At 44.5% G+C, this 27,850-nt stretch overlaps 1 protein-coding gene across 2 annotated transcripts; it reads left to right on the forward strand.

The window, feature by feature from the left end:
* Nucleotides 1-805: 805 nt before the first annotated feature.
* On the forward strand, nucleotides 806-27,203 carry CMTM7 (CKLF like MARVEL transmembrane domain containing 7). Of its 2 annotated transcripts, XM_065666166.1 has the most exons (6): nucleotides 806-1,024; nucleotides 1,065-1,286; nucleotides 21,631-21,804; nucleotides 24,939-25,037; nucleotides 26,027-26,108; nucleotides 26,464-27,203. In XM_065666166.1, the coding sequence occupies exons 2-6, from the start codon at nucleotides 1,128-1,130 to the stop codon at nucleotides 26,475-26,477; spliced, it is 528 nt and encodes a 175-aa protein (XP_065522238.1). In that variant the 5' UTR covers nucleotides 806-1,024; nucleotides 1,065-1,127; the 3' UTR covers nucleotides 26,478-27,203. The 2 variants fall into 2 exon arrangements, with proteins under 2 accessions (XP_065522238.1, XP_065522240.1); XM_065666168.1 differs by lacking the exons at nucleotides 806-1,024; nucleotides 1,065-1,286 and adding an exon at nucleotides 1,506-1,635.
* The last annotated feature ends 647 nt before the right edge of the window (nucleotides 27,204-27,850 follow it).

The following is a 27,850-nucleotide window of genomic DNA, read 5'->3' on the forward strand; positions in this document are numbered from 1 at the left end:
ACTATGTTCTGCTTAGTTGATTACATACCATTACCCACACTGGCAAACCCTGGCTTGCTCATGTAAATTACTTACGCGAGTCCCTTATTTGTGTTGGAGATCACCTGAAATTATCCGTCTTCCCTCATAAGCCAATGTAATTTGCTGAAGGGGCTTTTAAATACTAAATACGAACAGAATGTGCATCCTAACTGCAGACCAGAGCAGCAGAAGCTGGGTTACTACTCTGTTAAGTATAACAGCAGCACATGCCCAGTTCAGAGGCCCACTATTACCTCACTTGCGAAAAAGCAAACCAAATTATTTTTAAACTTGAGGAAATGTATAGCTTCCTTCCTGAGTTTTGTTAGTATCTCTGCATGATTTAATTCAAGAGCTGGGGCTGAGCCCTTGAGACAATCGTTACAGTTTGCCTGTTGCTGCCCATTTAATGCGAATGTTTGGGGTTTTTTTACGAGATCATGAACCAGACGGTTTGAGACTTCTTTTGTTGATGAGAATAAACGCAGTGTGGGCAGAGGCCGTCTGCAGCTGTACCTCCACAGTGAAGCACTGGAGCTACTCCTCTCCGACACCATCGCCGACAAACTTTGACACGCCGACGGGGTCTTCCGCCGCTCGAGTGAAGCTCCTGCGGTGGCTGGTTCGCCGCGGAGCTCCCCTCCCTCACCCACACGATGTACATAGAGCCCTTCTTCTCCCTCCTTGCAAACGTTCCCTCCGGCCTCTGTTTTCTTTTCACCCAGCTGCAAACGGGGACGACCCGGAAAGGGGCAGGGTGGGGAGTGCCGGGGCCGCCCGTCGCCGCCCGGGCGGGGCTCCTGCTCCCAGCCGCCAGGCTGCGCCCCGGGCCCCGCTTCTGCGGCTGCGGCGGCGGCGTCCGCCCCGCAGGAACCCCCGCGGTCTCCCTTCGCCCTCCCGCCCCGTGGCCCCTGCCCTCGGCCCCGCCAGGCGGGGAGCGCGGGGAGGTGCTGCGCTCCGCCCGGCCCCCGCCAGCCCCGCCGCCCGCCCCTTGCCGGCCCGGCCCGTCCCGTCTCGTCCCGTCTCGTCCCGTCTCGTCCCGTCCCGTCCCGTCTCGTCTCCCTGTCCCGGGCCGGGCAGCGGCGAGGAGAGCGCGGGAGGGAGCCATGTCTCACGGGGCGCGAGTGATCCGAACCGGGGTGAGCAGCGCGGGGCCCGCTGCCCCGCCGAGCTCCACCGCCGCCTCCTCCGCGGGCTCGGACGCTGAGCTCATGGACGGCGCCTATTTCCGCTCCTGCGCCGGCATACTGAAGGTGGCCCAGATGGTAAGGGACGAGCGGGGCGGGGGACGACCGTTGCGACCGTTTGGGCCTTTGGGACCCTCGGCGTGCGCGGGCGTCGCGCTGTTCCGCGCTGGGCGTTCCTCGGGGCGGTGGCTGTGGGGATGCCCGTCGGGGGGAGCTGGGGCCGCCGTTCGGTGCTGCGTTGGCCGCGGGGGTTTTGCCTCTCGCTGCTCGCGGGAAGGAGGGAAACCCAGGTTCCTCCGCAAAACGAAGCGTTACGGTCCGTCAGAAGCACGCCCTTCTGTTCAAACAAACCCATGTGAGCCCGGAGCGACGCCAGTGCTCGGAGCACCAGGTGGTATTACCTTGGTAATGGTAGCTGGTGGCGATGGTGAGTATTGACAACTTTTTGCCGTTAACAATAATGCCAACACCATGATGCGAAGAAGGCACATCGTGCTCCAGTGGAGCACCTCGTTCCCTAGCATGGGTGAGCTTTTGGAAGGAAGTGAGGCCAAAGTGCCAGTGCCAGCACCTGCACTGGTCTGGTAAGGGTGGGCACCATGGCTGAGGTGGGCACCGCTAGTCCAGCTGGCTCCATGCCCAGTCTGTCAGAGACCCCGGATAGGGAGGGCTGTGGGAGACATATAGCTGAAAAGCAGAAATTCCAAAGAAATGGATAGTAGAGGGCTGCCAGGACTCGAGCTGATGCCTTAACTTGACTCAACACAGGAGATTTTGCTCCATCCAAATGCAAAGAGGATTAAAAGACTGATAAGCTCTTCCTCATTTCTATGGCACATAATTGTCTACAGAGTGATTTGTCAGTTGAATTACAATAATGGCAGTGAATAATGGCTAGGAAAGAGTATGTAAGACAATGTGCAGCGATACCTCCTCACATACATTCTCATTCTGCAAAAACTTGTACTTTGATGGCATTTTATGCTGGAGTTGTTGCCCAAAACCCATTTTTTCCATCTGCCTTTATTTGTTCAGTCATTTTTTTAAACTTGTGTAACTTATTAGCATCCAGACTCCTAAATTGACAGTAGAAGTTAGGAATCATTCTTCTAGGTTACTGTGGAGTAATGTAAGATAAATAAAGTTTCTCTTTAAAAGCCACCCAGTTTCTTCCAGTTTATTAACAGCCATCAGCTGCCCTTAGAATGAGCATGAAGTATCTTTTTAGGAGACAAATTACATTCTGATATAAGGAGGAGATTCTTTCCTGTTAGGGTGGTGGGGCACTGGAGTGGGTTGCCCAGGGGAGCTGTGGGTGCTCCAACCCGGGCAGTGTTCAAGGCCAGGTTGGATGAAGCCTTAGGTGGGATGGTTTAGTGTGAGGTGTCCCTGCCCACACGGTGGCAGGGGGGTTGGAACGAGATGATCTTGAGGTCCTTTCCAACCCTAACTATTCTATGATTCTATGATTCTTTTAAGCATGTGTCTACATTGCAAATGAACACAGTCCTAAAAGGGTAGTCTTGTGCTTTGCTGATGAGGTATAAGTCTATTTACCTTTTACTTTCACCACTGTGGAAGTAACAGTTCCTTTCATGGGCTAGAAATGCCTAGTCCTCTCTGCTCTCTGCCCTGCTATGGTGTCACTACAGCTATGACCTGTGACACAGCTAGCACAGGCATGCATAATTGTGCTGAAATTTCAGGTTTTGGCGCACATATAGAGTGTGTGTCTGTAAATATTTTTTCTGTACTGTGTGTAAGTCTATGTAATTTTGTGTGATGCTTCACATACTTTACATAAAGTAATATTTTATTGATGCTGTTCAATATAAAATTAATCAGAATTTAAGCTAGCAGCTTTCTGTGGTAGTTTTAATAGGAGATAAAATAAGGTAAATTAGTTCTCCTTAGGGCTCTTTCAACTTCACATTCCTACAGTTTTCTGCTTTCCAGCTTGCATGTAAATAACATCATTAGGAATTACCTCAGGTATGTAAGGAACTTTTGGCAAATTAACTTCTTTTAATATGGTATCACGATAATGTCCTTTTCTCACTCAATTTCCTAAGAAAACTAAGCGTTTGTGCTGCAGTGGGTAGAAGTAATCAGGATAGTTTAGTTCTAGATTAACTCCTGCACTCGGTAAAATACTTAGAGATAAGTATTTTCACATCTCTCCTTTATTTCTTCTCAGACTGTATTTCCACTGTATCCATGGGTCCATCTGTATTAGCATTCAGTTCTTCTAAGTAAGAAGTGTTTGCAGTATCTTTCTTTGAACACAGCTCTTTATGCTAAATCTATAAACATTCCTGTGTTAGTGCCAATGTGGCTGGTGGCACTGCAGTCTTCCTAAGAAGGAGAACCGTTATGCTGGCGAGGGACAGCAGTAAAATCTTTTGGGTTAGATGGATAATCACATTAAACTGCATACTGGGCCTCTGAATGGCCATGGTTTTGAAAAGGGAGCATTACTGCTTCTGTTTTCTCTTTCTTCCTCAATCCCTTTGACCAAGAAGAAGGATGTGAGAGAGAACAAGAAAGAAACATTTCATCATTTACTGTAATATTAAGGGCTGTTTGCAGTGTTAGCAAGCTAAAAAAAAAAATCATTGTATGTGTATGCACATGTGCATGAAATAATTCTAATAGATGACAACAATATGTTATGGAAATCACACAAAGGAAATGGAAGATACAGCTGTTGTTCTGTGTGAAAGATCATAACATAAGGACTGAAATTCAGCAGTCCTGGACAAGATGAAGAGATGGTGCAGCGATCTGGTGGTTACTGAATTGCTGCTAATATTCAAATGTTACCAATGCTTTCTCTTCAAATCCTGGGTGCTGTGGTGTCTGGCATAGAATGAAATTAGGAAGTAAAACATGTTTCTTGCCTGTAAGCCTGCACTAATTCCGGGTTTTTTTTTTTTTTGGTTGGTTGTTGGTTTTTGTTGGGTTTTTTTTAGTATTTCTTCAACCTTGCAAACATGCACTTTATGTGCTGAGCGCCTGGGTTTCTAATGCTTTGGAGTGGTCTGTCAATATTTTGAAGATAAAATGGAGGAGAAAGCATAGTTCTGTGACTTGTATATTTTACATGGTAGTAAGACAGTTTGAAAGCTGTATTACTAACGTTAGTAGGGGCTCCATTTTCAAACTCTGGTCTAAATCGGCACTCTGGTTTTAGCAGGAAGTTGTGAAGTATCTTCAACATTGTCATGGTTTAAACCCAGGACAAACATATAACCCACTTCACCTGGTTTAGCTTGATGGTGATCAATGTAGCTTTTGCCTAGTCTTTCTCCACCACCCCCCCCCCCCACTTTATTTTCTCCCTCTTCCCCTCCCACCCCCCACCTTATTTTGTTTGTATTTGCAGCTTTGCTAAGGTCTCATATTCACAGGGATACATGCAGGATCCCACTGTGGCCACCGTGGTTCTATGGCAGCAGCGTGGTAAGTGTGTGAGTGTTTCTGTGTCAGTGTGCACAATACACTTATACCAGAGAAGTAAATAACTTCAATTTTAGCCAGCTTGGCAAAATCAACATACATGATCATCTTCAGCATGCCACCTAACCATGCTGGTCTCTTTGAAACACGTTTGCTCTGTGTCCATGCTACTGCTGATTAGTTTTGTTGTAAGACTTTCTAGGAGCATATGTTACTTACCTTGGCAAGTTCTCAGTAGATGGGTTCCTTGTAGCTTTTTGGGGCATCATGTGCCCTTAGGGACAGCAGTATGAATTTGCATTTGTATTGTCACCAGGGTGGCTCAAGTGGCAGTGTTTATAGGTTGAAGCAAGCCTGATCAGCAGAATTTCTTGTGGAGCCCTTACATGCCTTTTGCATTTTTACAGCTGAACTCTGGAGGATGCCACAGACAGTGTACGGGACTAGGTTCTGCTTTCAGTACAGCCCATGTTTGACACTGGAGCCTATAGAGGTATCCCACCATCTTAGAAAGCTGGCTGGTAGGAATAGCTGTGATTGTATCACCTGTCCAGAGGGTCCAATGCAGAGATTTGCAAGAGTGTGACCAATACAGACTGAAAAGATAGAAGTGTCAAGAGCTTGTATGTAGAAGGACAGCCAGTGCAGCACATGCTTGTGTAGGTCTCTTGGGCTTCTCAAACTGTTCTTGGACTTTTTGGCCTTTCTTTCACCTCCTTCAGGTTGGGCCAAGCTAACTTGGACCACTGTTCAGACTGAAGGTGATTGTTCCCACAGTGACACTGTTGTTACTGAGCAGACAATAGTTCTGACACAGTAAGCACAGCCTCAGAATGCAGGGTGGTTGAAGCTAAAACCAGTGCTGATTCTTTCATCTCAGAGTGAACCAGGAAAGAGCGGATTCATCGGACAAAAAAGAAGAAAATAAAAATTATCTTCTCAAGGCTGAAGAAAAAAAATACACAAACAATTGCAAGGTAATAAAGGATAAACTCAATAAAAGTTGACTTAACAACATCATTGTAACTTGTTAAAAATGCTAAGGTAATAGTTAAAGCTTTTCTGCTGAGTATCTATGTAATTTCCTAAGCATGTCTTGACAAAAGCCGTTACGTATTTCACAAGTGAGTGGTCAACTAGACAGTCTGTAATTCTGAGTAACTTTGAAGTGTGCTGAAACCTCTATTATTTGCATACTGACATACAGGTGAATAATAGTATTCAAGAGAATATTAATACATCTAAAACTGAAAACTAGAAAATGCTAGTAGTTGGATTTGCTGGAGCCACAGTTTCTGGATTGGATGAGGTGTTGTATGACAACACACAAAATTGCTGGAGAGCTGTATTCAGACGAAGGTAAAATATGAAAAGAAAGCAAAATGTGTTAGTGGAAGAAAACAATAACTAATCAAAACCATTGGTACAAGAAGAGAAAGTTCACAAAAGCAGATGGTGCTTGGAATGATTTGAGAACTACTCAGATCCTCTAACTTGATCTTGAGCCTGAAACACCTTTCTGTCCGTGGAGGTGATTGAAGTAAAATGTCTCATCCTTTGCAGCAGCACGTCAGTAATGCATGATTTTACCTGTATAGTAATAATGCTGCTCAGTCAGAAGAGACTGATTCTGGTGATATGGAGAGATGCTGATACTGTAAGCCTGTCTCTGGGTGCTGTGCAGACTCCACTCTCAATTTTCCCCTACTATCACTCTGTCTATAGTTCTTCCTAAGGAAAATAATGGCCAAAGTAGCAAGTGTAGTGAAAGTTGCTGGATGCCGACCTACAAAGCTTAGATTCAGAAAGTTCTGGGTTAGGCTTGACTTTTCATTTGGCTGATAGCAGAAAACATGAAAAATAATGTCATAAGAACTATCAGTGGTGTCATGACAGAAAGTCTTATCTTGAGGCATGCAGGAGGCATTTTATATTTGCAAAGTAAACAATAATTGATGAAAACCACCCCAAGAATGTGCAGGTGTCTTCAGTCTGCAACTATGTGATAGACTACTGGCAAAGCAATAAGAAATGGGACATGTTTTTTAGCAGTGAAGTTATTTTCAAGCCAAAGTCAGAGCTTTATGTTGTAGCTGCCAATTATTTTTGTTATTCTACTAGAAGCTGCAGTAAAAGGACCTTGCTCGACATGCTGAGCAAAGAGAGAAAAAATTATGTAAGTCTTAGGTGTCTTGAGAGTAACAAGGAGCACTTGAGTGAGGAATGTCCAAGAGTGGTAATTAAAACCAGCAAGTCTGGGAAGTCCTGTTACTTCCATGCTGAGATCACACGAACAGGCTGGCTTGGCCAGTTGTGTTTTTTCCATGCTCTGGGTGGCCATTTTATAGTTTCTGCCCAGGTAATTGCTTAAGACCTGGGAGCAGACAGTGTGTTCTTTGTGTGTTAACCAGGGAGCACTTGGTGGTAGGTTGACACAGTTTTATTCGATGAGACAAAACTCCACAAGCAAAACTTGATCAGTTTAATGAATTTTCCCTTTCTGTCTCAGAAGAGCTGCACTGATGCAGCTGTTCACAAAGTTGCACAGTAAACCAAACCAGGGAACTGATGTAGTTTTACTTCAGCTCTCCTTCAGCTTTCTTTTCCCATAAGTTTTTAGAGAACAGTGCAGCCATAGAGACTACTCTCAGCAAGAGCAAGTGTCTGGCACATAAGGGCAGGAACTACATAAGACTGAAGTGATTCCATGTGCTTCAGACCACGAGCTGAGAATGTAGTCCTTTCTCTCTTGGGCAAGGGAAAGTTTTGTACCATCTGTTTTAATTTGTATCTCTTTCAGCAAAAAAAGAAACTAGTAATTTTTCTGACATTGAAACTGCTCTAGAATGCTAAAAAAAATCAGCTTCAGTACATTTTGTGAAAAGACAAGTATATTCATTGTTAAACACCAAAGAATCTGTCCTGAATGTGTCAGTGAAGGCTTTATTTGTTTGCTCAAAGAGGTTTCCTAAAAGCACAGAGTTGGAGCTACCTTTCCTTGCTCATTTGACCCATCCATTAGTATTTGTTGCAATACTTTCATTAATTAGCAACCTGAGTGCATGTAGTGCTCTTTGTTCAGAGGCGGTTGTATGGAGGAGGTTACTAACCAGGGTTAGCAAATACATTTTCTGAAACAAAAAAAAAAAAGGAAATGAAGCCTAGAAATTTACCACATCACCTGAGATGTGTTTGGCATGCTTGAAAGAGCAGAGTGAAGTATTGGCAGTGGTTTCCTGACACATTTGTTTTACAGGAAGTTAAATTTGCAAATGCCATTTAAAATCTTTATCAAGTGTACACGGTGTCCATGGACAATAAGATGTGGTGAAAAGCATGATTCTTACTGCTGTGTGACTTTCCTTTAAGATGGGCAAGTGCAGGGTATTCCCTGTCTTCACTTTCTTTGGAGGCAGTGTCCCTTTGAAACTCTCCTGCCACAGAGAAACAGAAACCAGGGGATTCATTCATGCCAAATGTGGTCTCCATCTGCTCAAAGCCTGTAAGTGTTAAAGAGCATCTTGCCAAACAACCTTCACTGGGTTCCAGGAGTGTAGGTGCTGGAATAATTTGCTGTGTCTCATCATGACCCTGTAAAGCCATGGCCATACCCCACTGAGGGAAGTATACCTGACCATGAGGCTCTGTTAAGTAATGCTCTGCATTACTGGGACATTGTCCCCCAAAATCAGTGTTTGCTTACTATGAGTGTTTCCTCCATTCCCTTCACTGGGGAGTCCATGTGAGGTATTCACTCAGTACTGTGGCTGGGTTGTCTTCTTTGTGCCGTTGTGACGTCATGTGCGCTGTAGCCTTGTCCTCCTATTTTGTGGTGAGGTGTAAAGTATACCGCAGCCAGAAATTTCTACTTGCTGTACCCAGAAATCAAACTCTAAACCTGCTGTAATTTCCTTTCTCCCACTTGTGAGCTTCCTCTCTTTTGCATAACTTGGATTCTTTAGGGATCATCATGACTGAAATAGCTCCTGGCACTGTGATGCTCTAATGTGACAAATGTATTAGTGAGTAAAGATGAGTCTGACTGGTCAAAACTAGGTGACTGCAGCTTTCAATGCCAAAGCAAATGTAGCTGCTCTTCCTGCAACAATAGCGGCAGCTGCAGCACTTATGGCTTCCTCTCCTGATAACAGCTTCATGTAAGGAAAATGGAAGTGTGATGATGACAAGATTGAGAAGCTGCTTCAAGGGGAATTGTCTTAGAACGGTTTTGGTGGTTTGTAGTTTTTTATTAAAAAAAAAAAAAAAGCCATTATTGAGTTCAAGAAAGAAGTACTGGCTGCTGGGAGAGAACTGTGCTCTTAGCCTGAGACAACCACCAGCAGCTGCAGAACTACAGAACAACTTAGCATACTTCCCTGTAAGTCTGTAATCACACTCCGGAAAGACCACTTCAAGAGCTCCCTTATCCATTTGGGAAAAACACAGTCCTCAGTTGCTGCTTGTCACCTGCTGGCTAATTGAGCCTTTTGTAGATTGCTTCAGTCAAGCTTCCTAGTACACACAGAAGTGCTGTTCCAGTCTGTTTAAGAGCCCTGCCAATCTCCAGGCAGACAGTCAGCTGCAACAGTGCCACTGGAGAACCTTACCCATTCTCATTTTCCTCCCTCTTTCATAGCCCTTCACTTCTCTGGCACCTCACCAAGCATCAAGTGTTTGCACTTAGAAAAGGTCATTCTTTTGTGTGCTAAGGCCCAGTCTGATCCAGCAGCCAGGCTGTGATGATACCTGTTGTTCTGGAAATCGTCATGATGTTAGCATTTTCGGGAGCTCACACCTGTTTTTTCCTGATGATCATTATGATGTGCCAGCACAGCTACCAACATGGTCTTCAGCGATATAAGCAGGTCCTCCTTCGATTCAAGGAGATCTTGCCCAAGGCTCCCTTGCCGTGGCTAGCAAAGCCTTTGCTGGAGATGACACATACAAACCTTTCAAATGCTGTCTGCGACTGCCAGATGTTAGTGTGGTGTTCTCTGGGGCATGGAGAGCTACGGCAGGTGTTAACTGTAGATTTAAATCAGTCAAGCAATAAATGCCTCAGACAGTGAGAACAGGTTGTGTTGTGAGCCGCATCTGTAAAGGCAAGTGATGAGCAGATTGCTGGGAGGTTTATGAGGTATTACTTATCAGTAACAGTTTTCAGGCAGATGAGATTGCATATGCTTTCAATTTCTTGTGCATCTAGATTGATAGGTTACTGGAATGATCATTGCCATGAGGTGCTGGTTTGTGTTGTATGTTCGTATTTGAGTTTTAAGTACCTGTATGTTGTTAGATATGTAGATATGTATATGTTAGCTACGTATTGGATGTCCATGTCAAGGGGCAAACTTTGCAGCTTGCTGTGTAAAGTTGGTGGGTATTTGTTAATAATAAGCACTGTTTACCCTGGGCTCAAGCAGTCAGCAAGACTGAGCCAGACTTGGCTGGGCAGCCAATGTGGGCTCCTTCTCCGTAGGTGGTATTGCCGTGCATGGTTGATAAATCCATATTTAGACAACCCGGAACTTTCTGTAAGAGCTCTATAATTTGCAACTAGAGATTGAGCTCTTTCTATATTGTATATTACTGATAATATGGGGCTTTTCTGACTGTTTGAAAGGCAAACAATACTGGCAACCCAAACAATGTATCTGAGAACTGTTCAGAGTAGTGGTTTTAGAGGTGGCTTGCTCCTGCAAGCTCTTCTTCCCAGCTGACTTAAAGGAAGTACACTTGGTAAGGTGGCCATCTGCCCCAAGGAGGGCTCCCTCTCCAGACCCAGGGCTGGTGAGCTCTATTGCTGCTTTTGTAGTAGCAAGCTTGAAGAACAAAGTTCTCAAGCAATGTTTACATACCTTAGGTGTCTTTGTACTTCCATGAGCATGTATATGCCTGTACATCATTATTGGATTCCTTTCTGCCATCAAAAGCCACTATTTTGCCATTCCTTAAGGCAGTTAAGACCTCTTAATTTTTAGGTTCTCCCAAACCCACTTTTGTTAGCCAATGGTTCTCTTCTCCTCTTGGCCTCTTTCTTGCCTCAGAAGCACGCTGTGTGCTTGAGGCAGTCTTTCTCTGTTTACATAAACCTACTCACGCTATGGACTGTCTGCTGTCATTCTGCATGACTTTTGGGTTTACCAGACCAAAAGAACTGTTAACATGGCTCTCCAAGAGGATCTAGATGTTGGAAGATCTGCCTTGCAGAGGAGAGAAGTTAACAATTACAGCTTATCGTGCAATTTCTGAATTTCTGAACGTGCTTGCAAAGTGCAGGGGTCTCCTGGGTTCGTCTAGAGGAGCACCTCCAGTCATTGCAGGTGTCTAGAAGGACATAGGCCTCTGTTTGAGAGTTACAGAATCACAAGGGTTGGAAGGGACCCCTGGAGATCATCTGGGCCAGCCCCCTGCTAAGGCAGGGCCACCCAGACCAGATTACACAGGAATGTGTTCAGGTGGGTGTTGAATGTCTCCAGAGAGGGAGACTCCACAACCCTCCTGGGCAGCCTGTTCCAGGGCTCTCCCACCCTCAGTATAAAGAAGTTCCTCCTCATGTTGAGGTAAAACTTCCCATGTGTTAGTTTATGGCCATTGCTGCTTGTCCTGTCGCTGGGCACCAGTGAAAAGAGCCTGGCACCATCCTTCTGGCACCCACTCTTGAGATACTTACATGCATTATTGAGATCCTGTCTCAGTCTGTTCTTCTCAAGACTAAACAGTCCCAGTTCCTGCAATCTCTCTTCAGAAGGGAAATGCTCCAGACCCCTCATCATCTTCATTGCGCTTCACTGGATCCTCTCCAGTAGCTCCTTGTACTGAGGAGCCCAGAACTGGACACAGCACTCCAGATGTGGCCTCACCAGGGTCAAGTAGAGGGGGAGGATCACCTCCCTTGACCTGCTGGCCACATTCCTCCAAACCAGAAAGCAGCTGTGTTTGCCAGAGTTAAAACCCTGCTAGGGCGTTTGCTGTTCCTATACTTTGCAGACATGCTAATAGTCAGCTATGCCATTAACATTGTTTTGCAATGATTTTCATGTGTTTCAGGAATTGTTTGTGACGTGGCTATGGCACTTGTGCAACATTACTCAATTATCACTGAAGTTGCTGCAGTATTTTGAGTGTTGCATCTTTTACGTAGATAGGAAAAACTGATAATGCTTTTACAGTTGAAATGTTTTAAATTTAAGTGGGTTTTTTTTTTTATGAATTCACTAACTGATGAGAATATAGTGTGCTCTTTGCCATGTGACTGTAAAATCTTTGCTTTCACTTAATGACACAGAGGATTGTATGGTGCCTTTCAGTGCACCTTTCAGGCAGCTGTGAGATTGAGGTAGCGCGGTAGTTAAGATGGCAGTGGTGGGACTGAAATATCACATACACTGTATAGGTAGGCAGGACTTAATTGTATCTAATCAGTACAAAGAATTGCCTTTTCAATGACCGTGCTAACACCCTGTAACAAGGGCTTCTCAATAATGTCATTCATCTGCTGGCTCTGTGATTACCCCACATATGTTTCTACCTCTGACTGAGGACTGTGCCTGAGCAGACAGATAATTTCTTATTAATAGATAAAGAATACCACTTGCTTGTACTTAGAATTGTCCTCTTATCTGAGTCATAGAGGGTCTGAATAAGATTATTTTGCCTTTTGTCACCCTCCCACCGTTTTTATCTTCAATAAATGCCCTGTGGACAGTGATGCACAAGAGGAGTCACCTATCAGAGGCCAGGCAGCCTCTGTATTTTAGCTGAGCAGCCAGACAAGAAGGAAATTTGCCGAGACACAGGGGCTGAGAGATTATTGTGCAACCAAACTCTGACTGCTTCACAGAGCCATGCACTTGGAGGCAGCTGATTCAGCCTGTCATTAGTAAAGTTTTAAATGGGCTGGGGTTTTCGTCTTCTTTTTCTAAAAGGGGTTTGGCTGTTTTAGCTGACTTTTCCAATGCCACCCTGGAAGAAGGAAATCTCAATTATAGCGGCAGTCAATGCTGTTGCTTTAATTAGCCGAACCAGTCTTGCATGAACTACAATTGTAGCCTCGGTCTGCGCTTCACTCATCTTTCTGTTTTGGGAAGCTCTTACACAGGAAAGTTCTATTCTGTCCAGAAATATGTACTTAATAATGTATGGGTGTCGCTTCACTGTGTTGAGGTGTAATATTCAGACATGTACAGCTGCAGTCAGTGACATTTCTCCAGGGCATGGTTATCCTGATAGGCTTGCTTAGGAAAAGCAAGTGGAAAATTCTACTTACTGTCTTGGCTGGTGTCACAAGCTGGAAACTTTGACTTTTATTTCATTCAAATACAAAAAGCATTTAACTGTTATTATACTGTGGGGTTTTTTGTAAAAGGCTGTGGTAAAGCTGGATGAGAGTCAGTGCTTTGCTCCAAATCTGCAGACACAGTTTGTGTACTATTGCTTGCACTAGAACTTGTGTAGGTTTTAAGAATAGAAATCAACCATTTTTTCGTCAATTTCATGGCCCTCCTTTCAGATTCAGGAAGAGGGATGTTAAAGAAGTACAAAGGTTCATCAGTGCTTCAGCAAGCGCAGTGGAGAAGCTCCCTTATGTCCTGGGTTCAGCAGTAGCAGTTATTTTTCTCCTTCTTAGTAGCTGGTGCAGTGCTGTGTTTTGATCTTTTGGCCTGGGAACAGTGCTGATAACGCTGATGTTTTCAGTTGCTGCTCAAATGTTTGGTCTGGCCAAGGACTTTCTGAGCCTCATGCTCTGCCAGGGAGGAGGGGAAGCTGGGAGGAAGCAGAGACAGGACACCTGACCCAAACTGACCAAAGAGGTATTCCATACCACAGCACGTCATGCCCAGGGTGTAACGGTGAGTTACCCGGAAGGGCTGGGACTGCAGGGTTGGATGAGGTATCAGTCAGTGCTTGGCTGGGGGGAGTGGGGTGAGTTATTGGTCGGCTGGTGTTGAGGTGTTGTATTCTCTTCCCTTGTTATTTCCTTTATCATTATTATTATTGGTGGTAGCAGCAGTGATTTGTGTTATACCTTAGTTACTGAACTGTGCTTATCTCAGCCCGTGGGAGTTGCATTCTTTTCAATTCTCCTTCCCATCCCTCCAGGAGCAGGGGAGGGCAAGAAGTGGGGGGAGTGAGTGGACGGGCTGTGTGGTTGGGTTTAAACCATGACAGTTCTTTTTTGGCGCCCAGTGTGGGGCACGAAGGGTTGAGATAACGACAGAGATGATCGGATTAATAGTCACTCGTCGCAATGCTGATTTATTGGCTCTCAAAGCTGTTTCTCTTGATCTCACAGTTTCAGAATGTAGTACATTACTTAGAGCCGGTATTCCCTGTGTTGGTGTTTATCAAGTGTGGGGCTTGGGCTAAGGTTCTTGTTTCACTGTACTTTATGGCAATGGCTTGTAATACGGGTGGGCTCCAGCAGCAGGGCGAGATGGACGTGGCCGTGGACTTGTACCGGGCCGTCCCGCTGCCCTTCAGCGCCCTGGCCCTTGTCCTCGCCTCCGTCTTCGTGAGGCTGCGGGGAGCCGAGGGGGAGCGGCCCCGGGAGCCGGCGGCGGCCGAAGCGGCCCGGGAGAGCGGCCCCGGGGACCAGGCGGCGGCGGGAGCGGGGCCCGAGGCCGGGAAGGAGGCGGCTGCTGAGCAGCGGGAGGAGGCGGCCGAGGAGCCGAGCCCCGCGGAGGAGCCGAGCCCCGCGGAGGAGCCGAGCCCCGCGGAGGAGCCGAGCCCCGCGGCCGAGCCCAGCCCCGCGGCGGCCGAGAGCGTCCCCCGGCAGCCGCCCGCCGAGCCGCAGGAGGATGCAGGAGCCCGGGCAGCATTTCCCAGCACGGCAGAGGGGGAAGAGCTGCACCCAGGGAAAGAGAAGCTGGTGGTGGGAGAGCCGGCAGGCACAGCAGCTGCACCAGCCCCAGGGACAAGCACAGCAGCAGCATTGGAGAGTTCTGAAGGGTCTGAATGGCCTTTGGGTACCCTTGGGACCTGCCTGCTGGTTGTGATGGGGATCAGCATGTTGGCACACACACAGAGGGTGTTCTACCCACGGCCATTTTGTCTGATCTCAGAAGTTAAGCAGAGTGGGGTTTGGGTCTTGTCTAGGGTTAGATGACAATACAGGAGGAGCAGGAGATTTTCCCCAAGGCTGGACAGTCATGAGTGGCAGGGTGTGTGGGACAGTATGAGTGAGTATCTGGTCCACTGGGCCCCTCCAGTGCTTCGGAAGCATCGGAGATGGAAGGCAGCTGTATGGAGTCCCCAGCAACAAGTTGCAGAAACTGCTGAAGGGGACAGTGAATTATTTTGAGCCTGGTGGGCCCATGGCACTTCAGGCCATCAGGGCAGAGATGCGACACAGAGACGGACTCATGATCGAGGGGTGGACTTAGCAATGGACACTATTGCCCAGGTTATTTACGAGTGTGAACACTGCACACAGCCTCTCCTGCGCTGAGAGACTGTTACAAGAGATGGAGCCAGACATCATGGACCAGATGGACTCAGCAGCTTTATAGGGATTGGTCCATGCACTAAGATAAGAGTGCACTGAGATAAGAGTGAGGGTATATTGAAAATGTGGGATCTGAGCATGACGTGAATGGTATGGAATAAGGGGTGGATACTGTCCTGGGTTCAGCAGTAGCAGTCATTTTTCCCCTTCTTAGTAGCTAGTGCAGTGCTATGTTTTCATTTTTCGGCCTGGGAACAGAGCTGGTAACGCCGATGTTTTCAGTTGCTGCTCAAATGTTTGGTCTGACCAAGGACTTTCTGAGCCTCATGCTCTGCCAGGGTGGAGGGGAGGCCGGGAGGAAGCAGAGACAGGACACCTGACCCAAACTGACCAAAGAGGTATTCCATACCACAGCACGTCATGCCCAGGATGTAACTGGGAGTTACCTGGAAGGGCTAGTGCACTGCAGGGTTGGACGAGGTATTGGTCGGTGCTTGGCTGGGGGGAGTGGGGTGAGTTATTGGTTGGCTGGTGCTGAGGTGTTGTATTCTCTTCCCTTGTTATTTCCTTTATCATTATTGCTATTCGTGGTAGCAGTAGTGATTTGTGTTATACCTCAGTTACTAAACTGTTCTTATCTCAACCCGTGGGAGTTGCATTCTTTTTGATTCTCCTTCCCATCCCTCCAGGAGCAGGGGGAGGGCAAGAAGTGGGGGGAGTGAGTGGACGGGCTGTGTGGTTGGGTTTAAACCACGACACCTTATTAATACTGTTTTACAGCATCTAGGGAAACAAAAGAGCTGTTTCTAGGGGTTAAAGAATGGAAAGGAAAAGCACTCTCAGGTATTGCCTACTACGAAGTGGAGACTGGTATACCAGAGCTGCTGCCTGCAGTGTCTGTACAGGTCTAGTGATGTGCTGAACCATGTCTCCTGGCCTTTATCCTCTGAATGGTGCTAATTTTTAGTTAGCTAATTGCAGCACATGTCTGGATGCAAAGCAATGGAAAAGAGAGCTAGGAAACATTCAATGAGTTAATGGTAGAATTATGGTGCATTCGCATGTATAGAGGGAAATCTGGATGGAAGAGAATGAGAGATACAAAGCAGAAGAATATGGACTTTAATGTAGGGAAAGAAGAGGAAAGGGGAATAAAGAGCAGAAAGGAGACACTGGAGACAAAAAGTCACAATACAGCTTCTTATCGGAGTGTAGCAGAGGGGAGTACAGTACAAGAAAGAAAAAATACTCTGCGAAAAGCAAGAATATAGTTTTACACTGCATGATAAAATAATTCAATAAAAAAGATAATGTAGCCCTGGGTAGATTATACATGCTGATGTGTGTGTCACAGTATTATGGTGAATCTTTGAGGTAAGAGTTATAGTGTTTCTCTGGAACTGGGCACCTCGAAGGTATTTTGCTTCTTATCGACATTATCTTTCCTCCCTGCTGTTTAGCTGGCATTTCACATCTTTTTTCTATACAGAAAAAGATAATGATTGTCCATAGTTAACAGTTACACAATCAGACAGCAGTTTCAGCCTGTCAGTTCAGTATGTGATCGTGGGATTTGCAAGCACCATGTTCAGTTCCTTTGCGCAGTGAAGATCTGTAATATTGTTGTTTGTACTACTGCAGCAGCTGGAAGTCCCAGGCAAAGACTCAGCTACCCACAGGGGGTTAACCCCAGTCAGCAGCCAAACACGCCGAGCCTCTCACTCATTCCCTTCTCCTGAAGGATGGGGATAAAATAGAAGGAAGGCAAAAAAGACCCATGGATTGAGATAATGACAATTTTGTGAGGAAAGCAGAAGCTGCACATGCCAGTAAGGCAAAAAGAGGAATTCATTCACTTCTCCCCAGTGGCAGGCAACTGTTGCCACTTCATGGAAAGCAGGACCTCAGCATGTGTAATGATCGCTTGGGAAGACAAATGTCATAGCTCTGAACATTTCCCCTCTTCTTGAGCTTTTATTAGTGAACATGACATCATATAGTCTGGAATATCCCTTTGGTCAGTTGGAGACTGCTGTCCTGGCTGTGTCCCTTCCCAGCTTCTCACCCACTTGCAAGCCTACTTGCTTTGAGATGAGGGAGGGAGTAGAAAGAAAGCCATGCTGCTGTGCAAGCGCAGCTCAGCAACAGCCAAAAGACTGATGTGTTATCAACACTGTTAACCACAAATGCAAAGCACAGTGACATATGAGCAGCTGTGAAGGCAGTTAAGTCTATCCCAACTACATCCACTACATCCCCACTGTATGGGATATTGTATAGGCACAGTGGGAAACACAGTCATTAAGAGAGATGTGAAAGAGCGGCTGGATATGGGTGAGTGATGATGTGTGGTACTGAAGAGTCAAGAATGGTCAAGAGCATGAATCGTAAAGTATCCTTAGCATTAAAGATTATTGCAGTATCTTGTGCATTGTGGGGGTTTTGTGACATATGATAACAAAGCCTATTGTAAATAAATGTGACAGTTATTAGGAAATAAATAGCAATTCCCATTTTTACAGTGAGCCAGGACTCTCGTTGTTTGTCTTGTGTAGTGTAATGGCAACAAATCAATGAAAAAGCAGCCCTCAAAGACAAACCTTTTCCTACTGTGTTAGTTCACACTATGAAGGAAAACAGTCGCCCTGACCTAGATGCGTATTTGCGGTGCTCAACATCTTTGCCTTATTTTACATATCTGAAGTGTTTTCAAGGTGAAAAATTTTTATGCAATGCATGTGAAGTCTTTATTAGTTGTCATTTGTAAATGGGGGAGCTGAAGCAGCAAAATCCATGATTTCAAATCAATGAGTTCAAATAGTAAGATGGTTACAAAACTGAGGTCAGAATGTAAGAGCCAGCGACATTCAATTACTCCCTTGTTGTGTTGGTGTTTGTCTGTGGAAATGTATCTGTAATGCTCAGAGCATTAGGCTTTCCTTTAGAGTAGGTTCTTGTCAATATTGGAGATCATGCTGGATTTATGTTTGTGCAGGTAGCTGTGTCTGAGGAACATTTAGCTCTCTCCAAATGCTGCAAAAGAATTAAGTATGGCAATAAAGCCAGAGTGTTATTTATTGCATCCATTAGAGCAGGACAGTAGAAAAAAGATAATACGAAGCACTTGCACAAATTGATTCCTGAGTTATAAAATTGTTCTGCTGTCTGACAAACTACAGCTTTCTACCACATGGTCAGAAAATGCTTAGTGGTGCCGGCTGGCCTGTGGGCACACAGAGTCCTTTCTTGTGTTATGGTTCCTTCATTACTCTCAGGGCACTAGTGTGGACAGTTGTATCTGTAATCTCCTGACTGGTGGGCATGCACTTCTGCTTGCCCCTTCCTTGGAGCTGCTTTGAACTTGCTGGCTTGGCCAAGGCTCTTCCATATTTACTGGCACATGGTGGATGGTCTTGCACCCTCAGCAAGCTTGTAGATGGTAAAAAAGAGTAAATTATATTTCTGTTTTGACAGAGCTGTGCTCACTACAAAACGGAGCGGAGTTTAGTCTTGAGAGCTTATGTCAGTGCTGTTCAAGAGCCAACATTTTCCACAGGCATGTTGCAGAGGATGTGGTTGCCTTGCCTCCAGCTCAAAATAGAGAAGAGAATGCAGGCTCTTACCATCTTTCCTTTATGATGCCTGTTCCATCTGGTAAGGTCTTGAGTACCTCCTGGCAATTGCTGACTGCCTTTAGCTTACATTGGCTTCACTGTGACATAGTTTCAGCATTCCTAAACACAGTTCATGACTCACTTCAAATATCTGGTCCAATGGGAAGTCAAGAAGTGGATTAGTTTGAGACAACTGGTTTCTGTGAAACAGAGTAAATACTTCATCTAAATCAAAAATCCCTCCCTGGAGATGATTGATGCTTCTTTTGCTTTTCAGAAATGAGAAAACACGTAGATAGTAGTGTCCTGCAATGTGTCCCTCACCCCTTTTGTGAGGTAGGTCTGAAGCCTGGATATATTTTGTGGAGCACATTCAAATATTCTAATGAGACTGACCATCACTTGACCCGTACTTCTGGTCTGACTGGTTTGCTGGCTATGGGATGCGTGTCTGCTGCTCTCACAGTCTGTGAAATACTGTATTGAAATGGAAATGGCAGTGCCCTAATTTTTCTGTGCCTCTAGTTTTTATTTTCAAGATGTATTAACCTGCTACCCTGAGCATGGATACATAAAGAACGCTCATAATATTTGATCATTTTAGTGATTTGCCGTTCATTTCTCTCCTATCTCTCTCTGTGTGTGCTACAAACTGACTTCTAAGATATATGTTGAATTGTATCCCAGACAGTCACATATTAATCATTTAATCTTTCAAGTTCTCTGGGAGCATTCTGGGAATTCTAGGGGTAAAAATCCCACAGTCATCACCCAGTATATCATGATAAACCAATATCTGGTGAAGGAACTTTGGTATTTGTCACTTTTAAAGGACAAATAGTATTATGTGGCTCTATTTCCTACATTTGTTAGCGTTCTTTTTCAACAGGTGAGTTTCAAACTCAGACTGTACCTGCTAGTCATGCAGTTAATGTAGTGTGGCAAACTTGGTATACCTTTATATGAAGTTGTTGATATGGTCCTGTGAAATAGCATTATGTGCTTCTGATCAGAGAGCCCCCTTTAGAAATAGCACATCAACCTCATGTTGTGAAATTTATGCCAAGAAAGGAAATCTGTGAAAGACGTACCATCTCTTGCCATGCAGTGATTTCTTCCTACTTGTGTGTTGAAGCACCTATAAGATCAAAGAAGGGATGTTCTTTACTAATTGGTTTCGTAATTAATTGTAAAGTACATCTGAAACAGAAAGCACATTTGTTCAGATCCACCTTTCTACCCTGTTCTTAGTAGCTGAGCAGATTATAGAATCATAGAATAGTTAGGGTTGGAAAGGACCTCAAGATCATCTAGTTCCAGCCCCCCTGCCATGGGCAGGGACACCTCACACTAAACCATCCCACACAAGGCTTCATCCAACCTGGCCTTGAACACTGCCAGGGATGGAGCACTCACAACCTCCTTGGGCAACCCATTCCAGTGCCTCACCGCCCTAACAGGAAAGAATTTCCTCCTTATATCCAATCTAAACTTCCCCTGTTTAAGTTTTAACCCATTACCCCTTGTCCTGTCACTACAGTCCCTGACAAAGAGTCCCTCCCCAGCATCCCTATAGGCCTCCTTCAGATACTGGAAGGCTGCTATGAGGTCTCCACGCAGGCTTCTCTTCTCCAGGCTGAACAGCCCCAACTTCCTCAGCCTGTCTTCATAGATTCTTCACTGACTACTTGGGTTCCTTGTATCTTCTTATTTCTTGCGAAATTTTTACGTGTGTATAGAGCTTTTGGTTGCCCTTGAGGTTGTGTGTGTTTGGCCTGTCCACATAGAACTGAGCAAGTGAAACTTCGTTAACATTACAACAGGGAAAATCTAGGCTATGTTGTTTGGGTGCTGGGTCTGGGTTTTTTCCCTTTTAATCTTAAGGAAATTATTCCAATAATGAATGTAGTTAGTTAGGACTTTGAAATATGAGTGTGCAGGACAGGATGGTGCAGTCTTGAAGTACAGGCTTCCTCAGACAGTTTTTAAATGTCTTAGCAAAACAATGTGAATCATTACTGCTTCTGGCTGGCTTTGGATGAACTAAAAATTACCGTGGCTGAAAGCACTGGCAGAGTCTGTAGTAAGAAAGTATTTGGGTATATGCTGGGTTGATTTATTTTTGTCACCCCAGGTAGCCGGGCTGGAGAAGCAGCAAGATCAGTAAAACAAACAAGTAGCTTTAGAATAAAAAGTGAAATAAAATAGCTTCTGCCCGTTGCAAGCCTGAAACAGAAAGAAGATACACAATAATGCTGTATGGTTTTTTGTGACACTGCTAAAGTACCAAAACTTTATAGCTATTGTATTGGGGGGGTGTGGGGGGGTGGGATGAATTAATCAGCTCCCCAAAATGTTTATGTTATTTGCCCTCATACTACTTTATAGTCTGCTTATTCTCCTTCTCAGTAGGTGGTAGAAAAGGAAGGGTAAAACTGTTAATTTAGTTGCATCCAGGTCCTCTGAATCTGCATGCGAGTAATCTCACTAACTGGCAGTAAAGGTGCCTGTGGCCAGGGGCACTTTTCATTTTCACAGCTTTCAGTGATTTCTTTCTGAAAGTCCATGAGGTTTAGATGCTTGAGTCATTGGTACAACTGCAGGCATTCAATGCTGCTTCTCAGACTTCTTCAGGTTGCATTCTTCAAACTGAAACTGCTGCTTTCCTTCTAGCAGTTGACTCTTTCCCCACTCTTATTGGTTGTTATAGCTCATTTTAACAGCAATTTTTAAAACGTTATTACCTTGCTCCTTACTTTGTCCTCCATTTTGTTGGGACCTTCCAATTTACATTAGATATTTGTCCTCTCTTTTTAAGTGCCATTTTATTGCATTTAAAATCATTTTCATGGCCCTCTGAGGCACCGTTGTAAAAATATTTAATGTGCCTTTTGTCTTTCAGATCTCACTGGTGGTTGGATTTATCAGCGTGAATAATTCTCCATGGACGGATTACAGCGTGTACAGCTACTTTCAGATTGTGACCATGTGCGACTTGGTTATGATTTTGTTCTTCTACATTCTCCATATCTTCAGAATCTACAGGAAGCTCACTTGCGTTAGCTGGCCACTTGCGGTAAGCCACTTAGATGGTCTGGGTTCCGTGCCTCTCTTATGGGTTGATGGCTTGATTACTTAGTCCATTTTCTTGTGCTATAACACAATGATAGGCTGTCTTCCACATCATTCCTTTTTGTCTTTTATGCAAATCCTTTTATTGCTTTTGTTATTCATATTCACAGAATCACAGAATCCCAAGGGTTGGAAGGGACCTAAAAAGATCATCCAGTCCAACCCCCCTGCAAGAGCAGGGTAACCTACAGTACATCACACAGGAACTTGTCCAGGCGGGCCTTGAATATCTCCAGTGTAGGAGACTCCACAACCCCCCTGGGCAACCTGTTCCAGTGCTCTGTCACTCTTACAGTAAAGAAGTTCTTCCTGATGTTAACGTGGAACTTCCTATGCTCCAGTTTACACCCATTGCCCCTTGTCCTATCACTGGATATCACTGAAAAAAGCCTAGCTCCATCATCCTGACACCTACCCTTTACATATTTGTAAACATATTCAGTTGAGTACATGCTGCAATTGTAAATTTTTTAAGCTGATTTGGATCTGATCCTGCCCTCCTTTACACAGATATCAATACAGATTTACTCCAGGAAAGGCAATAGTGTTATTCTGAGACAATTGAAAAGAAGCTACTGATTGTCAAGACTTCAGCAGATGGGTCCTAGCTCAGATTATTTATAGTAGCTAAGAGATTGGTAGAGTCAACTAAATCATAGCATTAGAATTCTTGTACTACATCCCATCTCAAAATAAAGTCTGAGTGCTATTTAAGTCAAGTGTGTCTCTTTTTGATATGGCTTTAGGTAACCTAAGCAATAGCAAGAAATAGGAGCCTCAGCCTGATTTCCATAGCCTGGGTATTCCTGGGATATCCTGCAGGATGTTCCTACCTTGTTCCTGCATTTCCCCTGCACATCCATCTCTCATATCTTAGCAGAGAACTAACAACCAGCACAGAAAATGTGAGACCTGAACTTCCTCAGTAGCTTTGGGTCAGGTCAGCTAACAGAAAAGAGTCCTGCGTCCTTTTGTGGGATAACAGATTTTAATAACCCCATAGAACATGTCTCCCTTATGTGCATAATAACATGTCAGTTCCACAGAGGAAGGACCAAAGGGATGGGGAAAGCCAACTGGAGAGATATAGAGGGGTTTTGAAATCCAGGAAGTGGTTGCATGGTGTTTAATGGAAGCTGTGTAAGCTGTTTACAAATCTGAGAGAACTGTTTGTCTGTCCATCCACCGCCACCCAGAGGGAAATATTTTCTTTTTCTTTTTAGCTGAAGAATATGGTTATACTTGCACCCCTCTTATTTTCTTAAATGTGTACCACCATTACCTGTCTCTAGAAAGTACTTCTTTATTTAGAGGTAATACAGATGCAGGGATTGAAATCAGCAATGCATGACAGCTTTGGAAAGCAGCATTTAATGTGTGCGTTGCTGTAACAACTTTGCTATGCAAAGGCTGCTTTTGTTTCTTGTTATGTGTTTAGTCATTCCTGAATGTTCCAGAGTCACTAGAGGGTTTGAGGCTCTGCAGTTTTGGGCTACTCAGCTTCAGATAGCTTTATGGAATGTGATGCTTGAGCACTGCTTTTCTTTTACAACCAACCTCCCTTTCAGTCACGTATATAAGTATCTTTAGAACAGGATAGGAAGACCAGTAAGAGCCTCTGGGAAATTACAGCTAGTGTTTGGCAGGGTTTCCTGACGGGGTCTCCACATTGCAGCCAGGAGTGTTATCTGCAGTAGTTAAAGTTGCAGTTGTTCAGAAGGTTGTTCATCACTGACAGCTTTTAAAACCGGGAACTATTTCTCCAGAGGGGCACTCTCCAAGTCATGCCAGGGGCCAGTTCTCCACCTGAGTTTGCCTTTGAGGGTTCTTTTGCACCTTTGCCCATCCCTCAGACTCCTCTAAAATAGTGGCCTGTGTACACTGTACACTGTGTTATTTGGTGTCTCTAAGGAGGTAATGGCATGCCTAAATTGCCTGCTACCTGGTGGAGAAGCCTCCTTACAAAAATATTTTATTCTAGCAAAAGCAAGAGTGAGATCTTACTTACCTGAAACAAAGTCACAAATGAGGAAAGTAAGTTGCAGTCTCAGAGCCTCATTTATGGCAAAGATCCTCCTCAGTTTTCTATAAACACCTGAGCAGAGAGAACTTGTGCTATGGTGTGACAGACTGCGATTTCCTTGGACAGTTTCCTTTTGGAACTGTTTTCTCTCTCATTTGCTTAGGGACAGAATCTCTCCTCTCCCTTACACATGGCATTTGCTTGGCTCATGCTGGTAGTGCAGTGCAGATAAAGGAAGCACTCCTGTTCACCCCACCATGCAAAAGAAACAACCCATGTTCGGTTTGCGAACACCCAGATTGGTTGCCATAAGTTTTGTGAGGATTCATAATCTAAATCCATAGATAACTCTTGCTTATAACAAGGTAAAACTGACTCCTGGACTAATACTTGTCACACTAGAGAGGAGCTTGCACATGGTGCCTCAGTGGTCTGTCAGGAAAGCCCATGGCATCATGTTTTACTGCAGCCACCCTTGCAGACTTAGGAGCCTGGGTGTTGGTTAGGAGTGTCTGTGTAGTTGTGCTTCTCAGGGCTTCCCTTCTGCTTCCAGTCTTGGTTGATGTAAACTGCTAGTAAATCCAGCAGTAGATCCACTGCTTACTTTCTAAGGTTACCAGAAGTAGGAGCATTTGGTTTTCCACTTTAGCTATTTATTGCCAGTTCATATAGGCTAGAGAAATATGCCATTAAGGCTTCTGCCTCCCTCTGGAACTGTCTCAAAGTGCGTACTTGATGCTTTACCCTCAGTAACGTGCCATGTTGAATTGAAAGGATTACATCCATACCAGTAAGTAGATCTTATTCCAGTGACACTAGTAGATCTGAAGATTGATCTCTTTTGAACAGAAACTCAGTACGGTACAAATCCGCTCACAAGGTGTGTGTCTCTTTCCACTCCCTCTCTCACTCCTTTTCCCTCTTTTTCTTCTTTTGACTGATGTTTTGTCCTCTGGGTTTGAGTAACCTCTGCCAACTTGTTTTCATTCTGAGGCATATCAAAATGATTTCCTAATCAGCTTCCCTTCTGATGCAGGCTGTGCTTGTCTTTACAGGAGTTTCTTCATTATCTAATCGGTACAATTCTGCTTCTCATTGCATCAATTGTAGCAGCATCCAAGAGTTACAATGTGACTGGACTTGTGGCCGGAGCGGTAAGACTGACACTTTCTTGGCTGCCATATATATTAAGTAGGACACCAGAAATCTATTACTTGTCATATAATTTTCTTACAAACTTGCCTTGCTTGTGTCTTGGTTGGGTGAACTACCTTCCAGCTTATTTCAGTGAATGCTCTGTAGCGCAATGCCAATGAAAACACTTTGTTGTGAGACTCCAGACTCACCACTAAAGTGGGTATCTGTCCTGTCAGAGAGTTGAAACCAAAGGCCCTCTGCTTTAACTCATAGGAACTAATGTGTTTAGGGAAGAATTAAAACAATTCAGTTTTGACAAATGGCTGTTGCAGCAGCTACAAGTTACTGAAAAGATCTCGCTCCAGTCTTCAGCTTCTGACACCTCCTGCTCCTGAACTGAGATCATTTCTCCTGAGCTAAAAGCCACTGGGGTTCTGGGCTGACTTACTGAAAGACACTCTCTGCCTCTGTTGGCTTTAGAGAGAGAGCCATGACTTCTGAGTGTGGGCAGCAGTATTTTCACAGCGGCAGGACCTGAAATACAGCTCCTCCAGAATAAAGAATTGCTTTCAGAAACTTAGTCCTGATGATGTAAATGGACTAGAAGACTTGTTTTACCTGACTTGTTTACTTGGCAGATGGCAGGGAAAGACTCCTTTGAATGGGGCAGTACAAGAACCGTAATCAAACGTGTGAGAAAATGTCCTTTATTGCAGAACCCTAGTGAGAAGTCTACAAGGAGAGACTATGTTGCTGCCCAGCTTTTTCTCCCCCCTTGTATAAGATCCTCCATCTCTATTTCTGTTGTTGTTTTGATCAGACCTAACTGCTTATTACAGTAGAGAAACATTTCTATTTTTATTATGTTGGCAGAATGGAGTAAAAAAATCACATTTTTGAGACTTTTAACGTTGTAAAATACATAGCTGAATATGGAGGAGTGTCCGTACATTCATGGAATATGTGTCATCTAATGTATTTGTGGTTTGTTTGTTTTCTCCTCCAGACTTTCGGGTTCCTAGCTACCATCCTTTGTGTTTTAAGCATATGGTCTTCCTACAAGGTTTCATGCATCACACAGTCAACCAGTAAGTATCACACTTTGTAACTGCAGGAATGCTTCCCAAAATGAGTATTTATACTTTCTGACACAGGGCTGTGCCTACCTGGAAGGTTTTGTTAACATCCTGTTGCTTGTAACTCAGAATTACTCACAAAGTAATAATTCCATATTTTCTGTCAACACAGACGTATTATCACAACTACTGACAGCTGTTAACTAATTACTAGGGCAAAATAACTTGCTTCTAGCAAGTGGTGAATGTATCAGTGCTTCCTCTTCTCCCTCTCTGACCCCCTACCAAAAGGTTTCCTGTGTGTTCTTTAATCAAGTAGATTAATTTGTTTGTGGCAACACAAGTGACACTGTCTTCCTTTTCAAAGATGCATCTGTATGACTTCTTCATCGCTGTAAAACGTCTGCCTTATGAAACAGGATACCAAAGAGGAGCGGCCACTACTGAGGAAAGAGCATAGGTATTCGTTACTAGCCTGGACAGCCAGTAGCTTTTGAAGACCTACCTGAATACCTATGCAAAAGAATGTTGTGAACCAAAGTCTTTTTGCTCTCTCTGCTTCGCCCCTCTCTCAAAGAAGTGTATAATGGAGAAACCCGCTTTTTATGAGCTTTACATAAAAAGACAATTGCTGTCTCACAAGCTGGGCTGTGGTCACTTCCAGCTATTTGCAATAAGAGCGTTTAAACTCATCTGGAGAGTCATTTAGTTCTCTTTTCAGAGGGATGGAAAAAATGCTTATGATATCCTCCATCTGTTTATAGAAGGGAAATCCTGCAAATTCCTACCTGATTCTTAACTTCCAAGGATGATTTGTTTAACAAAGGAACTCTTACAAACACATCTGTGCCTGGATAAGCTGACCCAAGTCTTTGTTACCTCTTTCTATGAGAACTGTGGACTTTTTGTAACATCAGCCAGCACCAGAAATTATGAACTGCAACTTGAATACATCACTGCGAACAGTCCCTCCAAACCCCAGTAGGACATGATGAAATCAGGTTTTTTCCCCATGAAGTTTTACAGGTTATTAACAATCAAAGATTATTCTTGCACACTTCCCTCTGCAAAATACAGAAAAATACAAACCCAGGAATATGTGCTTAATGTTTTGTGGGATCTTTTTTTTTTCGTTTTCACAAATACTCATTTGTAAATGGGTATGTTGGGGCTGTTCAGCCTGGAGAAGAGAAGGCTGCGTGGAGACCTCATAGCAGCCTTCCAGTATCTGGAGGGGGGCTATAGGGATGCTGGGGAGGGACTCTTCGTCAGGGACTGTAGTGACAGGACGAGGGGTAACGGGTTAAAACTTAACCAGGGGAAGTTTAGTTTGGATATAAGGAGGAAATTCTTTCCTGTTAGGGTGGTGAGGCACTGGAATGGGTTGCCCAGGGGGGTTGTGAGTGCTCCATCCCTGGCAGTGTTCAAGGCCAGGTTGGACCAAGCCTTGTGTGGGATGGTTTAGTGTGAGGTGTCCCTGCCCATGGCAGGGGGGTTGGAACTAGATGATCTTGAACTATTCTATGATTCTATTCTATGATTCTAAGTGCAATTGTTTATACTGAACCAAGATAAGTAAGTTCCCTTTTAGGGTTTGTGCCTATTGATAGGCCTAAGGTATGCCACAGCTTTAGCTGTTACAACAGACAGGGCTGGGTCTATAGACGCACCAGATGCTCTTAATGTGGCATGCTGGAAAACTGACATCTCTGCTGCCAAAACTTCCTCGCTTCCTTGCAAAGCCTCCTTGTGAA

This window comes from Lathamus discolor, chromosome 2 (assembly GCF_037157495.1).
Source record: "Lathamus discolor isolate bLatDis1 chromosome 2, bLatDis1.hap1, whole genome shotgun sequence".
Lineage (NCBI taxonomy): Eukaryota > Metazoa > Chordata > Aves > Psittaciformes > Psittacidae > Lathamus > Lathamus discolor.

What these genes read in the sequence shown, in the direction of transcription:
- CMTM7 (XM_065666166.1), top strand. Translation starts at nt 1,128, where the DNA reads ATGTCTCACGGGGCGCGAGTGATCCGAACCGGGGTGAGCAGCGCGGGG. An exon ending in TACTGAAGGTGGCCCAGATG is followed by an intron (nt 1,287 to 21,630) that starts GTAAGGGACGAG and finishes TTTGTCTTTCAG; the next exon opens with ATCTCACTGGTGGTTGGATT. An exon ending in CTGGACTTGTGGCCGGAGCG is followed by an intron (nt 25,038 to 26,026) that starts GTAAGACTGACA and finishes TTTCTCCTCCAG; the next exon opens with ACTTTCGGGTTCCTAGCTAC.